Source organism: Diceros bicornis, chromosome 12 (genome assembly GCF_020826845.1).
Source record: "Diceros bicornis minor isolate mBicDic1 chromosome 12, mDicBic1.mat.cur, whole genome shotgun sequence".
NCBI classification, from domain to species: domain Eukaryota; kingdom Metazoa; phylum Chordata; class Mammalia; order Perissodactyla; family Rhinocerotidae; genus Diceros; species Diceros bicornis.
The window spans coordinates 39658605-39677166 of NC_080751.1; the positions used below are offsets into that span (position 1 = coordinate 39658605).

At 35.4% G+C, this 18562-nt stretch overlaps 1 protein-coding gene across 3 annotated transcripts in view; it reads left to right on the plus strand.

Moving 5' to 3' along the window:
- The window catches only part of SRBD1 (S1 RNA binding domain 1), a 214165-nt gene that overhangs the window by 122088 nt on the left and 73515 nt on the right, over positions 1-18562 (plus strand). For all 3 annotated transcript variants that reach the window (XM_058551313.1, XM_058551314.1, XM_058551315.1), the window contains exons 15-16: positions 921-1012; positions 9407-9489. In XM_058551313.1, the coding sequence (XP_058407296.1) occupies positions 921-1012; positions 9407-9489 (175 nt within the window). The remainder of the gene's footprint in view (positions 1-920; positions 1013-9406; positions 9490-18562) is intronic.

Genomic DNA, 18562 nt, shown 5'->3' on the forward strand with positions numbered 1-18562 from the left:
AAGGAGGGAAGAGGATGAAATATGTGATGCTTTGATTAAATAAATGATGAAATGATTTAACACCTGACTGAAGTGAAAGGTTTCAAATTCACTAAAAGGATGATTTCAGACCCTCCCAAAAAGAAGTGGGATAATATCCTGTCTGATCCCTTTCCTTTTCACATTGTGGTTGTTAATTATAACCAGGTAATAATAATGGCAATGGTTATGGCAATGATTTTTGCATATGTCCGCATATGCACATATTCACACACGTGTCTCTGCTTTCCAAGATGTTTTAGAATGGTTAATTCAGATGGGAAGCATAAATGTTAGTCAATAATGAATTATAAACACAAGAGAAGCTAAGTATATTCTGAAAATTTTGAAGTTGGCATCATGGGGGAGTATCCATTGTGTTTATAAAGTATCTCTTATTATTACTGACAGAGAAAACAACTGAATGAATTCATTATAGATTTAAGCCTGTGTATTTCCTGTGTGAGGAAACAAACATTACTTAATCACTTTATGTTAATGAAAAATTAAATGCTATAGGTATCATTGAGATGTAAAGAGAGCACTTTGCCCTGCTATTTCTTTTCTTTTTTTGGTGAGGAAGATTGGCCCTGAGCTAGCATCTATTGCCAGTCTTCCCCTTTTTGCTTGAGGAAGATTGGCCCTGAGCTAACAGCTGTGCCAGTCTTCCTCTGTTTTTTATATGTGGGATGCTGCCACAGCATGGCCTGATGAGTGGTGTGTAGGTCTGCACCTGTGATCCGAACCCATGAATGCTGGGCCACTGAAGCGGAGCACGTGAACCTAATCACTACACCACCAGGCTGGCCCCTATTTCTTTTCTTATAATACCAATTTCATTCATTTTCTTGGACCAGAGGGAAAGTTTAAAAAATGATATTTCCCCTTTTCTTTCTTCTCAGTATCGTCAGTGAAGCAGGAGCATCAATCTACAGTGTCAGCCCCGAAGCTAACAAAGAGATGCCAGGACTGGACCCTAATTTGAGAAGTGCAGGTAAGAAACTACAGACCATCACAAAAGTAAGTGATTTTGACATTTTGGACTTGTATTTGTAGCAACCAAAATATTTAATTATCCAAGAAAATTGAAAAGATATATTACATGCATTAGAATTGGCACATTGGAAGGAAAGTGGTTGATTGGAATAATGATTGGAATTAGGCAAAAGAAGAGGAGGACTACTATTTTTGAAAAATACTGCATAGTATTCTAGATTAAAGTGAAAAATTAGCCCAAATGTCTTTAGTAAAATTAAATGCTAGAGAGTTAATAACAAAATAATCTAAGATCTCTTATTACAAAATATTATTTATAACAGCTTTTTCTTGGCAAAAAGTAATACATTAACATAAAAATATTTATAGCGCAAATTTATGAACATGTACAGGCATTCCGTTTATTGCTAACTATTTGTCAAATGACCAATTTCTCTTATCTTGCTAATAGGGGTTGTCATTATTGTATGGCTTAAAAAAGCCTTTAGTTGTATTCAGTTGCTTTGATTTCTGTGATGTGGAATAGTTAAAATCTTGTGTGTGAAGAAATTAAGATACGTTGATACATCTAATGAAAGTAATTGGTATCATAAGCAATATACTAGATATGGTCAGAGCATTTTTCTGTTTAGTACATGGATATTTAGAGTACTTTGTTAGTATTGGACTTTTTATTCAATTTTTTCCCCTTAAATGTTCTCATCAAATTTCATCAGCTGTTCTTGAAATCTGTACTTGGAGATATATACTTGAAAATTTTTGCATTAATCTAAAGCAGAAAACCTCTTTCTTACATCCAAAATAGCTTGTAATTTCCCTTCAGTTGTTTGTTCCATGACATAATCCCCTGTCTAGAATGATCAATCATCTTCTCAAACTCAGATCCCAGTGCAAAATCTTGCTTCTTCTGTGAAGCTTTTACCTATCACACCAGCTCAGCATAATCTCTGCCTCCTTGCCATGTGCTCTTTTAGTCCTTGCCTTGTAATAACAATAGTAATAATAATAGTAGGAAGAGTAGATATAGTAATCATAGTGGGAGCTAGTAATACTATTCTTTTTTAAGCACTTAATATATGTGAAACATTGTGGTAGATGCGTTACCAAGATTATTTTATTTAATTCTCACAATTGCCCTATGAGACATTTATTTATTCCTACTTTACAGATGAGGAAACCAAGGCTTGTAGAGGCCACATAGCCAGTGAGTGTGTACATAATATTTGTGTACTTAACTTCTAATAATAAATAATTCTAATTATTTCTAATTCTTCTAACAGTAAAAGGATACTTTTCTTTATAAAAAATGCAATTCAGAACCTCCCAAGTTGTCACTGCAAGGTAATCTTCCAACAGGGTGTTTGAAAAAAATATTGTCTAGGAGGTGGCAATCCCTCAGACCTCCTACTTCTAATGGGGCTGCTGTTTCCTCTTCACCACTGGCCTGTGTAGTGCATAACTCTCACAGTATTATAGGTGAGACAAGATTACAGCTTTCCAACAAGACTCTGTGACAATAGGAAATAATAGAAAGAGGAATCATTATCTGGTCCTAATTACTCTGATTTCAAAGTCTAGCTGTGTCTGCAGTTTGTGATTCACTGCAGGTGTGCCTGCCTTCTGTGTCTCAACTTGCTTCCACATGGCAATGACTATTTTGGTTCATATTTACCTGGGAGTTTTAAGTCTTCCAAGTCTAGTCCTGGAGGCAAATATTGAAAGAAGCTCAGTCTCCACTCTTGGTTTTCTAGGGCTCACTTCCTTTTCAGTTTCTTTTTTCTGACTGGCAGTCTTTCTCTTTCCTAGTGGTTGATGCCAGGGATGACTTTATATTTCATTTGACACCTGACCTACCTATGGATGTGGGTTTTACCTTTCAACCCTTCATGAGTTTACTATATCAGAATATAAGAGAACCTCAACATTCATAGAAGTGTTAAACATATGTGAGAAAATGATCTTCATAATACTGCAGCTTCTTGACCAGGTTATCAGCTTATTGAAAACAGACGTTATCCTTATACATGCTTATATTCCCCCATAATAAATACATTATACATGAGGGGTATTTAAATTGGATGGATAGAATAGTAGATAGAGGATACTAAAATATTTATTATGGATTTCTGATTTAAAATGGAAGATTGAGTGTACCTGTTGTTCCTGTACTCTCTTCTAAAGTCCCATGAAAGTGACAGTACCTTGATAGAAGGAAGGCATAAACTCACTAGGACAGGGAACATGGGAGAGGAGATAACAGCAACAATAGTTTTGAAGCTGGAAAGCAGATGGCTGAGTAATAAGTGATCTAGTCAACTTGAGAATGTTGAAAACTCAGATAGCATTGTAGAAAACAGAGAACTAACCTGAAATAGATCATGGAACCCCTGTAGACTCAGGAAATGCCCCAAGCACCTTTAGAAGTATCTTGGGAGGACTGAGGGCAGGTCTAAATAAGAGGATTGATTGCAAGTCTGTTTAAAAAGCAATTAGACCAAGTTAAACACAGAAAACCATACAACCCAGCAATTCTACTCCTAGGTAGATACTCAAAGAGTTGAAAACAGGTACTCAAGCAAATATGTGTACACAAATACTGAAAGCAGCACTATTCACAATACCCCAAAGCTGGAAACAACCCAAATGTCGATCAGCAGATGAATGGATAAACAAAATGTGGTATATCCACACAATGGAATATTATTTTCAGCCATAAAAAAGAATGAAGTACTGATATATGCTATAAATGATGAACCTTGAAAACATGCCAAGTGAAAGAAGCCAAACACAAAATGTCACATATTATATGATTACTTTTATATGAAATGTCCGGAATAGGCAAATCTGTAGAGACAGAAAGCCAATTGGTGGTTGCCAGGGACCAGGGAGAGGAGGGGATGGAGAAGGACTGCTTAATGGGTACAAGGTTTTCTTTTAGGGTATTTAAAATGTTTTGAAACTTGATGGAGGTGGTAGTTCATACAACGTATAAGTGTACTAAATACCACTGAATTGTACACTTTAAATAGTTAATTTTATATTATATGAATTTCACATCAATTAAAAAAAAAGAAAACAGTTAAACCTCCCATTCTGCAGAGTAGAGTAACTGTCCTCCTTTCACTCTTGCAGAGGACTGGCGATTTGTTCTCTGGAGAGGGTTAGACAGAAAGTCTCTACTCTGGAGGACACAGGTTATAAATGGGAGTCGAAATACCTACTGAAAAAAGAGGGATCAAAAAATTATTTACATGCTGTTGTAGAGACCTTAAAGAGGACTAAATCTTCCATGCAGGGAATTAGGGGATTCTGACCAACACAAGAGAAAACACCTAAAGTAACTGAGATAAGAGAATCCACAAAGAAATGGCCAAATCACCCTATAGTAAAGCCCACAGTTGACAGACGTCGCCTTTAAGCAAAGCACTTACAGTCATCTTTTTAGTACCCTGCCCCTGGTGGACAGTCAAGGATCACCTAACAAGTAAGGAAAACTTACATTATGAAAGACAGACGCCAAAATACATGGTGGGTGGGGGGCGGGGGGAGAGATTCTTGGAGAAAATAGAGACTATATAGAAGGAAGAAGAATAAAGAAAAAATCTGATATCCTTAGAGAAATAAAAGACATTTCATTCATTTAAAGATACATTTACATACAGTAAAATTCACCGTTTTTAGGTACACCATTGCTGAATTTTGAAAAGCTTAAACTAGTTGAGTAACCACAACCACTACCACCACAATCAAGAGAGAGAATATTTTTATCAGGTCAGTAGATTTGTCAGCTTCTTGTTCAAAAGTGTAATTATTAATTAGAGGATCAAGATTATAATAGATTCGCATCATCTATTAAAGCTACATTTTAATAAGCTTTATAGTGAAAAAAAATTCTACTTTAGAGTTGTAAATGAAAAAAGACAGTATGGGGAAGTTTTACTTATCTTTGTTTCTATCTAACGTCAAGGGGAAGGATATAATGAGGTGAGTATTGGACTTTAAAAATAAAAATTTTCACTTTGATATTCTTAGGTAACAGAATAAGGCAAATTTTAAAGATAGCACAGTTTAGTACAGTCTTAAGCAATACGTTTATTTGCTCCAGAAGCTTTAGGATTCTAAAGATTTCATAGAACTGAACACCAAAATCTGTAGAACTCTTTTTATTCTTTGGATGTAAGACACATTATGAGTTGAGGGGGAATGTTGCTTTCAAGGCTACTACTGCCTGTGGCTGTGCAGGTTGTGCACTGTACAACCTGCTTAACTCTATGAGGTAGCCTGGTTGCTTACCTTTTAGGGTGGTAATCTTCACTCGATCTGGGCTCCCCTCCCCTCCTTTTGGAGTATGTAACATAATTTTTTTCTCTAGTGCTTAACTTTTTGTCTCAATATCACTTATTAATTGTCTTCCTTTACATGTTGAGTTACATTACCATTTAGCAAATTACCATTTATTAAAAATTAAATTCCTGGGGCCGGCCCGGTGGCGCAAGCGGTTAAGTGCGCGCGCTCCGCCGCGGCGGCCCGGGGTTCGCTGGTTCGGATCCCGGGCGCGCACCGACGCACTGCTTGGTAAGCCATGCTGTGGCGGCGTCCCATATAAAGTGGAGGAAGATGGGCACCGATGTTAGCCCAGGGCCGTCTTCCTCAGCGAAAAAAGAGGAGGATTGGCGGATGTTAGCTCAGGGCTGATCTCCTCACAAAAAAAAAAAAAAAAAAAAAAAAAAAAATTAAATTCCTAAACATACCTTTTGTCCTCTTTTCATTGGTTTATCTGGTCTGCCACAATGCAAGACTGTCTCAATTACTGTGGCTTGTAATATAACTTGCTTTAATCTTTTTTTAAATTATACTTTTCTTACACATTTCTTCTTTTCATAATAATTTTAGAGCCATTTAATTAATATTTTTAAAATTCTATAGAATATAAAGTGAAATTCTGTTAAATTTGTATCTTCACCCAGGTTCTCCACATTTCATTTTTATCACTCACAGGCAATACATACACACACACTTACGTGCGCACATGTATAGTGAATGGACTCTCCTCCATGATATTTTCTTATTGATTGTTGATGTCATATGGTAGAGCATCAGTTTTTGTCTGAGTGTCTTAAAACCAGCCAATTGATTGAAATCTTATTAGTTCTGATATTTTTTCAGTTGACTTGTTTGGGTTTTTTCAAGTAGACAGTCATCATCTGCAAGTAATAATAATAGTCTAGTTTCTGTCTTTTCGGTAATTATACCTTCTTTCTTGTCCAGTTGCATTGACTAGAATTTCCTGAACAATGGTGAATAGTACCAGTGATACAGAGAAATATTGACATCATATGTGGGCAAAATAGTTTTTAGCATAGATTTGGACATACTGCATTTAAAAAATAGATAACAGAGCTTCATTGAGATATAATTTATTTAGGACAAAATTTACCCTTTTAAAGTATATAAGTCAGTGTTTTTTAGTATAGTCAGAATTGTGCAACCACTGCCACTATTCAATTTTAGAACATTTTCATCACCCCAAATAGAAGTCAGTCCGCCTTGCCTTCTTCCCACCTAACCCTTGGCAAACACTAATCTACTTTCTGTGTATGTGGATTTGCCTATTCTGGACATTTCATATAAATGGAATCACTACAATATGTGGTCTTTTGTGACTGGCTTCTTTCACTTAGCATAATGTTTTCAAGGTTCATCCATGTTGTAGCATGTATCGGTACTTTATTCCTTTCCTTTTTATTAGCAAATAATTTTCCATTGTATGGGTATACCGCATTTTGTTCATCTATTCATCATTTGATGGACCTTTGGGTTTTTTTTTTTTCACTTTTTTGGTGTTATGAATAATGCTGCTATGAACATTCATGTCCAACATTTTATGTGGACATATGTTTTCATTTCTCTTGAGTATGTACCTAGGAGTAAAAATTTGGGGACATATGGTAACTCTATGTTTAACATTTTCCAGAAGTCTTTTTTACTTCTATTACTATGCTTTCCTCACCATTTATTCTCTGCCTTTTTCACCGTTTCGCCCTTCTCTTTTCTATTTCAAAATGTGAATGTGCCCTAAGTTTTGGGCCATGACTCTTTCTCTCTCTTCATTCTCTTCATGAGCAATCAACTAAACTCCCTTTGCCTGAACTGCCTATCTATCTCTTACTTTCAGGAATCTGTTGTCAGCCTGATCAGTCTCAACCTACAGGTATGCATTATTACAGTCTACTAAATAACTCTTTTTTTGGTTATCCTGCCAGCAGGAAAACAGCACCATCTTTTCCCCAAAACTTAGACATACTACTTTTTGAATTCTTTAAACAGTGTTCATCTCCCTCCCTCCTCCTGCTTCCCATCTCTTCCATACTTGGGTTTTTATGCTGTATAGAGTGAACAGCATCTGAAAGGGAAATACCAATTTTAGAAATACTAGGATCTATTTTGAGGTTGTTTATTAGGGATGCTGTAACTCCAGAGACTCTTAGGACTTATTGTAGAATTAATATGTCACCTAGAAACCATCATTTCCAATCCATTGTTGCTGCATTTAGCAATATTAGGATGAACAAAGGAGACACTAACTGTGAACCAGTTAGAAGGGAACCAGGTAGAAATTAGTTTAAAATCCTTTTGTGTATTTCAGAAATTTTTAAATATGGGAATCTACCCACACTTATCAAATTATACAACTGTTCTAACCAGTTTCAACGTTTAGGTTTTCGTACTGTGGGTTTTCCTGAAGGGGAAAATTTGAGAGATTTACCTATTATTGATATCCTTTTGTTGAATTTCTAATACTGCCTTCCTACACAGTTAATGTTCTGATGCCTATATCTTTAACTTGGTTTACTGTTGTGGGTTGTTGCTGTTGTTTTTTTATCGGAAAGTATTTTGGCAATGTATGTATGTGTTTGAAAATTATTCTTGTTGCATTATATCTTTAAAGGCTAGAATAAAGAAATAATATTTGCTTTTAGGTAATTTCAGGTGTTTCTCTGGTGGCTATATTTTCAATGTGTAATTATAAATGTGCTTATTAGATGAAAGCATTTCTCCTATAACCTGCAATGCTTGCACTAATTAACCTTTTGTGAAGTTTGGAAAGAAAGGTGTATGTGAAGGCCTTCTAGAATCCCCATCTCCTCTGTGGAAGAAATAGGCAAAATGTGTGACACCAGCTTATTGCTCTCTGAGCTTGCTTTGCAAGCTGCCATTGTCACGGTATGTTAGAAGTAATAATAAAAGATATGAAAAAGACTTGAGTGACCGTCCAGTGAACTTGGTGTTCACAGTGGATCTTATCTCTGATGAGAGGTGGTACAAATCAGTGACTGGGGAATCTGATAGTCACTTGTAAGAGGTGGCTTCTGTTGCCAGACTTTGGACAGTTTAACATGAAAACAGGCATGGTCTTGTTTTCATGTTGATGGCCTTAATGTTTTCACTTAATGAATTTATATTTCATCCAACCTTCCATATGAGTAGGTGACACTGACTAGCATTCATGTGTTTATAAAATGAAAGCTGTTCATATGTAAGGACTCAATGTAACTATGCCACATGGAAAAGAAAAGAACTGCCTTTAGAAGTGTCCTTAAGATTCATATTAAATTTCTTTTCTCTAGCTAAATCTATCTTATAAGCTAAATTAGATATGAAAGTTTGTTAGCATTTGGTTAAAAAAATGATGACGATAAATGATGACCAAGTAAAATCGTCACACAAATAAAAGCATGTTTGACATCAACTCTCAAGTCTCTTGAATGTGGATCGTGATGGTCAAGAAAGGGATGTGATTAGGACTGTGTGTATTAGGAGACAAGTAGTTGGGATTCAGATCACTTTACGGGGTAATCTTGCAATCATATTCAAGGCAATACAAGTGTACTCACTAGACTAGACTTGGTCTCTGGCTGCAATAAGATATGATTTCGTCATTTACTCATCATTATTAGGATCTAGTCCTAATAAACATATTTGACCTATAAATGTATGTCATATTTATAATAATGCAGGATTATTTAAAAGTAAAACAAATATCTACTTGTTCTTTAAAGTGTGAGGAATGCTACTATGCTGTATTTAAAGAATGAAGAGGTAATTGTGTTCTAAGTATAGCAACTAAGTGTTTTATTTGTTTTTCCAAATGTATAACCCTTTCAATTTATTTGTACTCAGAAATGCCTAGGGATTCTGGTAACATAATTAATCCTGAAATTTTGTGTGAAACAAAGGGAACTTTGAAACTTAGTTAAATCGTTGGTTTTTTTGTGGGGGGATGAAGCAGGATGTAATTAAATACTTGCATTATGAGAAACTAACATATATAATTATCTGGATACTGCTTTTCACATTAAGCCATACTTGTTTTCTGATTCTGTTTTTTCAGTTTCCATAGCAAGGCGTGTACAAGATCCATTAGCCGAGCTGGTAAAAATTGAGCCAAAGCACATTGGAGTTGGAATGTATCAGGTAAAGCAATGTGGATCATTTAATTTATGAAATCCATCAATACAAAGAGTAGTCCCCAAACTTGACATAGTAATTAAGTGTCAGTGGGAATAGATTCCCATTTTCAAAGGTTATACAGTTTGTAGGAAGATAGTTAGGAGTTATAAGTTATTGGGGAAGGAGGGAATCTTTTTTTTTTTTCCTTGTCTTTACGGTTTTGATCGAGACTTAGAATTGACTGTAGTCAGATTTAAAGACTATTAAAACATTAGATCAGACTAGTAACTTAATCTGGAGAGCCTTTCCTTTCTACATTATTATAGAAATGGAGGGGATATGGAATAAGGGGGATATATTGGCTTTTTGTGTAAACCAGTATGAACTATTGATCTTTATTGATCTTTCAGGAAGAAGCCTTTGCTACCTACTATGCCTTATTTTTTTTTTTTCTGTTTTCCATTCCTGTTTGATTATTATAGTTAGTTTTTGGTCATTACTTGGTATGAGCTAAAACTTTTCAATTATTGTTACTGTGTAGTAGTAATAGTAGTAATAGTGCTGGTTGTTGTTGGTTACTATATTTTCAATTCTTGAGGTTGTGTGTGTTCGTTGGGCAATTGAGGACATCACTAAATCTTGGCAAAGTGAATCTGTGGTGGCTTAAGTTGTCTCCAGAAACCTCAAGTTGAATTATTTTCCTCTTTGGTGCAAGTCCTTCTTAAACCTGAAACAGAATATTACCCTCTGCATAATTTTCATGGGATTTGAGTGATGGATACTACACTTTCTCTAAAGAAATATTATGTTAGGTCATGGAATCTGTGAGCACTAGAAATGGAAGAGACCTTAGAAATCGTACAACCCTACCCCCTCATGTGACAGAAAGAGAAGCTGTGTCCTCAAGTAGTTAGGATTTTTACCCAGGATCACACACAAATCCTGGACTAATCTGTCACATATTGGGACTTAACTGGGAATATTACCATTTTAAAACAAGTTAGACTAAGAGGCATCCAGACCTTTAACTGGACTTGTTCATTTGGCAAGGATAGTTGGTGAAGGGACTGATCTAGCTCTAGATAGATAGAAATGCCTAGTATCTAAAGAGTATGATTATAGCAGTTTTATGATATAGGCATTGTAGTTAAGAGGAATTGTAGCTATATTAATTCAAGATGAAGTTATGGAATACCTCAGCAAGGTGGTAGAACAAAGAAAAGAGAAAGTCAGACTTAGAGAACCCAGGCAGGCTAATAAGCTATTGGCATCAAAGAGGTCTTTAAGTAAATAGCATGGACCTAGCCTCCGGGTTCTTCAGAGATAGTGTTTAACATGAAAGAGTTTGGAATTCATTCCAGCAGCAGTGAGAAGTAATGAAAGAGTTTTAAGCAAGCGAATGATGTGATATTTTTACTTATAAACATTAACTCTGGCTACTCTGGGGAGACTGACATAGAGGGGAAGAGGAGAAGCAGTAAGACCAATTCAGAGGCTATTCCACTAGCCCAAGTGAGAGATGATGGTGGCTTGGACAAAGTTAATGGCAGTAGAAATGGAAAGAAGTTAAATCTATTTTGTAGGGACTACTTGGTGGTAAGTGAGGGAAAGGGAGTTGTCAAGAATTTACTCCAAGGGTCCTGGTGTGTGGATGATGCCTGATTAGAGTAGATTTGGTGGGGATAGTTTAGTAATTTAGGTTTGGGCATGTTGAGTTTGAGATGCCTGTAAGAAATCCAAGAAAAGGTGTCAAATAGAAGTTGGATATGCAAGTCTGAGATTTAGAGAAATAGCCATATTAACATTGGAATATGAACTTTTTAGCAAATAATGACACTGAGAAAGTGATCAAGGTGGACGCTGAGCTCATGATATTCTTTAACGCATTACCACCCCCACTGGCGTATCCACAACTCCAAATTCCGTAAGATGACAGAAAAGCTGTACATACATATGTGTACCTGTATAAACACACACTTATATGAATACATTAATAATACCCTGGGAAAACAAGGAAGAGTCCCATCAGTGAATGGAAATTTCAGGAATTCCTGAAAGATACTAAACATGAGGAATCACATCCCCAGGAAAATAAAAGCTGGTGGAGCCATAGTTCAAAATATACAGACCAGTAGTGTTCTCAAACCAGAGCCATATTCAAGTAGTGGGGAGGGGGCCTGTAGTATTAGATAAGGAGGTGCATATAGAGTGGCTAAGCCCATAGTCACCCCCTCCCCCGATATACTGTGAATCCAAGTTAAAGCACTGAGTATAACCCAGAGGCCAGAGAGGCTGGGACATCCCTCAAGTAGCCTTTGATTGTCAGGAAGCTCAAGGAGCCTTATCCTGGAAAGACAAACTCCCAACATATACCTGACACTTGGGAAGATATCCCACATTTTCCACATTGTCGCTGGAGGCAGATGATGGCAAACAAAAACAGCATACACAGACAAATAGGGACTCTGAAATGATCTTGCTACCAAGAATCACTAAACATTTGAGGAAAACTTATGATAGAAAAATGAAGCGCCAAACTTAAATAAGTAAAAAATAACAATGAAACAATGAATAGGCAACAGACTTTGAAATAAGTAAAATTAATATTCACAGAGAGATGAGAGGTTATTGCATTTATAAAACAAACATGGGATAGAATGAAATTAAACCAATCTTAGAATTAAAATATATGCTTGTTGGGGCCGGCCCGGTGGCACAAGCGGTCAAGTGCACGTGCTCCGCTGCGGTGGCCCAGGGTTCGCCGGTTCGGATCCCGGGTGTGCATCAATGCACCGCTTGTTAAGCCATGCTGTGGTAGCGTTCCATATAAAGTCGAGGAAGATGGGCACAGATGTTAGCCCAGGGCCAGTCTTCCTCAGCCAAAAAGAGGAGCATTGGCATTGAATGTTAGCTCAGGACTGGTCCTCCTCACACAAAAAAAAAAACAAGAAAATATGCTTGACAAAAGAAAAAACCCCACAACTGGGCTAAATAGAGTGGATACAGCTAAAAGCAAATTAATGAATTGGAAGATTGAGCTAAGAGATTCTGTAGAATGTAGTTTTCAGCTGAAAAAAGGTGCAAAGCATGAACAAAAAGCCAGATGATGTAGAGGATATTCTAAAGCTTTAACATTCATTTCATAGAGGATTCAAGTAAGTAAAGAGAATGGATGAGAGTTATAATCACAGAAATAATAGGAAATTTCTCCAAACTGAAGACAGGTAAATCTTTTGAAAAGGCCTAATGAATACTGAATAAAAGAATAACAAAAGAGCTACACTCAAGTACCTTCATGTGAAATTTCAGAATGCTAGTGATAAAGAGGAACTGAGAAAAGGCTTCCAGAGAGCAAACATAGTTTATCTACAAAGGAAAGAATCAAATTGACGTCAGTCCTTTTCCAGTCATGCACCGCATAAGGACATTTCGGTCACTGATGAACCGCATATCCAACAGTGGTCCCATAAGATTAGTACCATATAGCCAAGGTGTGTAGTAGGCTATACCACCTAGGTGTGTGTAAGTACACTCTGTGATGTTCACACAATGACAGAATCGCCTAATGACACATTTCTCAGAATGTATCTCTGTCACCTTCTTTGAAAGAATTATTTATGGAAGTACTCCTGACCAAAAAAGAGGTGGAATGGGGGCACAAAAAAGAGAAAGGCACATCTTGAGGAAACAGTACTGAGGTAAGGAAACAGTGGAGAGCTTTACAATACACACACACACACAATAAAATGTATAGTTGAGTCTCATAGTTTTTTATCTAGAATGTTAATCTTTAAATATATGAGTCTGATCAGATCAGCTCAACATGGAAGGGTAGAAGAAAAAAAAAGTGGTAAATTATTAGGATTCTTTTTCAGGAAAAAGATTCAGATATAGATTAATTCTATAATTTGTTAGAAAATCATAATCTGAAATATATGAAGAATAATCACAAATAGGATATTTAATATAAATCAGAGTAAAAAAATGAAAAGTTTATTATTCCAATCGAAGGCAGAGAAAAGAAAACAAGAAAGTGTAGTAAATAAAATATGTGATGACAGGAATAAGTATAGGTAGTAGGTAAAGGTGAATGGATTAAATTCCCTGTAAATAGAATCTCAGACTTTTTTTTTTTTTTTTTTTTTGGTAAGGAAGATTGTCCCTGAGCTAGCATCTGTGCCAGTCTTCTTCTGTTTTGTGTGTGGGATGCTGCCACAGCATGGCTTGATGAGCCATGTGTAGGTCTGCGCCCGGGATCCGAACCTGCGAACCCCAGACCACGAAAACGGAGCACACGAACTTAACCACTATGCAACCAGACCAGCCCTGTAGAATCTCAGACTTTTAAAAATAAAATGTAGCTCTAAGCTAGATATGTGCAAGAGGTAGTTCTAAAGAAAAAAGCAAGCTTAATATTAGAAATTTGGAGAAAAATATTCCACATGAATGAAAAGGAAAATCATAGCAATGTGACTATCAGAGGAAATAGAATTTAAGGCAAAATACATTAAACAGATCCAAGAGAGATATTTCCTGTTAACAGATACAGCCTCCCAAAAAGATATAATTGCCCTGAGCATTCTGTTATCTAACAACATAGCTTCAGAAAATATGCAATGTTAAAAACTTCTAAAATCAGAAGACAAATTCACTTTTTTTATAGAAGTCTTAGTAGACCGCAGTATATTAAAACATACATTTTAAAAACAGTTTTATTGAGATATAATCACATACCATACATACATACATGCATATATACATAAATTCACCCACTTAAAGTGTACAAGTCAATGATTTTTAGTACTATTCAGATTCACAGGGTTGTGAAACTGTTACCACAATCTAATTTTTGAACATTTTCATCACCCTAAAGAGAAACCCTGTATCCATTAGCAGTCACTCTCCATCGCCCACTTCTTTCCCAGCCCTAGGCAATTACTAATTACTTTTTGCCTCTATAGGTTTGTCTATTTTGGATATTTCATATAAATGGAATCATACAAAATGTGGCCTTTTGTGAGTGGCTTCTTTCACTTAGTATAGTGTTTTCAAGGTTCATCCATGCTGTAACATGTTTCAGAATTTCATTCCTTTTTATGGGTGAATAGTATTCCATTGTATATATAGAGCACATTTTGTATATCCATTCATCCATTGATGGAAATTTTGATTATTTCTGCTTTTGGGCTATAATGAATAATGCTACCATGAACATTTGCATATAAATTTTTATGATATGTGTTTTCATTCCTCTTGGATATATAACTAGGAGTGGATTTACTAGGTCATTTAACACATAAATTTAAAGCCAGACGATAAACTAGGGAAATTATTTGCCACAAATCCATATGTATGTAACTATATAATATTTTATTATTAAGGTTTTGGTGTTTTCTTGTTGATTTGTACACAATTTTATGTTAGTTTGTATAAAACATTTACATAAAATATATAAAAAGCTTCTGCATACCATTTACCATAGATAAAATATAAATTTCTCTCTTTATCAAAGAAACCCAAATTAATGAGTAGATATTATTTCAAGCTAACAATTGAGTCCAGTTGTAATAAAATAATAAAGTATCTGTGCAAGTTAGAATGATACAGTGAAAGGAGTATTCACATACCTAAATTGTAAATTGTTGTTTCTAGCAAATAAATATCTGTCAAGATGCGCTTTTAAAAAATGCCTCCCTTTGACCTGGTAGTTCTCCCTTTAGGGATCTCTTCTAAGGCAGTAATAGGAACTACTCATAAGATTTATATACAAGTTTGCTGTTATAGCAAAATATTGGAAGCAACTATAATAGTAGAATAATTAAATGAATTATGGTATATCCATCAGTTGAAATATTATACAACCATTAAACATTCAGGCTTTCAAGGAAGATTTAATGACGTGAGAAATTGTTCTTGACATAATACTTTTAAATTGCAATAAAGTTGTTGCTACAGAATAAAACCAATTTGTGTTTAAAAAATACAGATATGCATTTATACTGAAGGAAAAAAAATACCTAGCAAGTCTGATATTTATATCTTTGTTGGTGTCATTAGAGATTTTTATTTTCTTCTTTCTTACTTCTTTTCAAACTTTCTATAGTGAATATGTATTAGGAAAAATTTGTTGTAAAATATGTATCCATTTCCATATCCCAGCCAATGGGCCACTTAATTTTAAGCCTCGATACAATACATGGACTTTCAATACAACCAGAGTGGGACTGAATTTCTTTCTTTCTTTTTTTTTTGGTGAGGAAGATTGGCCCTGAGCTAACATCTGTTGCCAATCTTCCTCTTTTAGCTTGAGGAAGATTCGCCCTGAGCTAACATCTGTGCCAGTTTTCCTCTATTTTGTATATGGGACACTGCCACAGCATGGCTTGATGAGCGGTGTGTAGGTCCAAACCGCAAACCCTGGGCCGCTGAAGGGGAGCGCATGAACTTAACCACTACGCCACCGGGCCGACCCCTGAATTTCTTTTTAGTTGAGACCTCTAAATGCTTTTGGTATAATTTAATACTTGTATTTATTCTGATTTAAAATATGAGTAGCTGGACAAACATCACTGATTTTAAAAATGAAAGCTGTTCAAAGAAAGAATGTTAAATAGTTAGATGAAATAATAGAAGCCATAATATTATTATTTCAATAGAAACTAAAATTCTTTTGGTTTAATGACAGCTAAAATGCTAAAGACAGCACTCCAATCCTTGTCTTAGAAAAGGGGGAGAGCTGATTTTAAAAACACATGCCTGTCATTATTTCTGGACAGAGAGGCAGCCAGTGTGGTCAAATGACAACATATCCCTGACTGACCCCCAAAGACTTTGCTGGAAAGTGGCTTGGTGTTACTCCCAAGAAAACACTCGAGGGTGAGAGCAGGATGATGCAGGATTGGCTCTGTTGAGTACTGTGGGACGTGGGGAATGGTGGTTTAGCTTGGCCTTGTCGTATCCTGAGAGCACAACTTAAGTAAGTTGGATTTACTTGCTGGTTATTTCTTCTTTGGACCATGTTTTAGATACTTACATGCTCATTAACACCTCTAATTGTTAATGAGCATGCACAGTAAAGTAGGAAAGACAGAACAGTCCTCTTCCTCCTTTTGTGCCTTTCTGTTAGATCATTTGATGTTGTTAAAGAATGAAATGGTTTTCCAAAATGAGTTTTTGGCACACTTAGTGAATTTTCTATGTCCAGGCCATCTTTATTCCTCATTATTATAGCTAATGAGGAGTCACTGTAAAAGGAAAATCATCTTCCCAGCTGAAATTTTTCATGGTAAAACCTCACAGGTGGGAATTTGTATTTTGTTTCCCTACCCCCTCTGTAGTGTCAGTTCTGGGTAAAAACAAAAAAATCACTCCTCAGTGGTGACATTACTATGTTTAAAACTATTTTATAGGTAACATGTAGGGATTATGAAATGTAGTTTTACTTTATGTCTCTAAAAGGTAATAAGATTCCTCATCTGTCCTGTATTGTTTGCCCAAATCCTTTTAAACATTTTAATCCCTTAATTATTTGTTATTATTAATAGAGTGGGATATAGAAAAGAGTCTGCCCTATGGACATTCACTTAGATGACTTTTGCCTAGATTTTTGTCCCCTATACTACAGCAATATTTTGAAACAGATAAAATACAAAGGTGAAACATAGAGGAAATTGTTCTAAAAATAAGTCATTATTCCTTCACACAGATAGGTTCCTTACCAAAATGTTTTTATAATCTTGTCCCTTAACTATAAGTCCTAGGATAGGGGCTATACCTGAATCTCTGCTTTACTGGATGTTATGAATGAAATTCAAACTTAGCCTTGCAATTCAAGTATTTCGTTCATTTGTAACCATAACTGAACTGTTTCCCATAACCGAACAAAAACAAGTAATTGACCTTGACTGGGAGTATCAACTAAACTCATATATTAGAATTTGCTAATTATTCCTTGAACTTAAAGTTTTAAAATTTCTATTCTGGGTATTTTTTTCACGTCAGGATGGATTATGCTTCCTACATTGAAGTGTTAGCTTTAGTTTTTTTGGATTCTTAGACATCACCGACAATGTAATGAACCATGTGTATACACACACACCCTAGTATAATACCGTTACTTATCTTTAAAAGAAATGTGAAATGTTAGTATGATTTGAAGAACCTTTTACCAATAATACCTTAAATTATTAATAATGAAATATCTAATTTCTTTTATCTTTTGTTTGCTTACTCTTTGTGTCATTGACCTTGGACAGTGAAACCAGATCAATTTCAGTTTCTACTCAAGCTCACCTTCTAGTTTTCATACATCAGCACAAACTAGTAGGATTTCTAAAACTTTATTTTCACAGTGTTTAAAACTAGTAATTATCATGGATGATTGAAAAAAATTACACATGACGTTAAAAGTACTGCTATAAGGGAAAAGATTAATAAATTCTGCTGCATTAGAATCTAAAATGTCTCTGAATCGGAAAACAGTATATAGAAAATCCACAGACAGGGAGAAGGTACTTGCAATATGTTTAACCCATAAAGGACCCAGAATGTATAAAGATTTCCTACAAGAGAAAAAAAGACAAATAATTCAACAGAAAAATAGGCAAGGGTTATGAACAGGCCATTGACAGAAGAAGAGATGCCAAGAAACAATAAAGATACAGAAAAAATTATCACTCTCACTAGTAATTGGGGAAATGCAAACTAAAGCCACTTTGGGAAACCTTTCAGCTTATCAAAAATTAGTCTGACAATTTGGATTTTAGTAACCATGTGGAGCACTGGCAATCTTGTACATTACTTGTAGGAGTATAAATTGGTACAATCTCTTTGGAGAGCAATTGGAAATTAGTAAGTTGGAGATGGGGATTCTCTTCAACTCAACAGTTCTGTTGCTAGATATATAGCATTGAAAAATTCTCTCACATATGCACAAGAAGATACACACAAAAAATTCACTGAAGCACTAATTATAGTAGTGAAAATTTGGAAACAGTATGTCCATCATCTGGAAAACAGAAAAATAAACTGTACTATACTAAGACAGTGGAATATTATATAGGAGTGAAGATGACCCAATTAGAGCTACCTATATTAA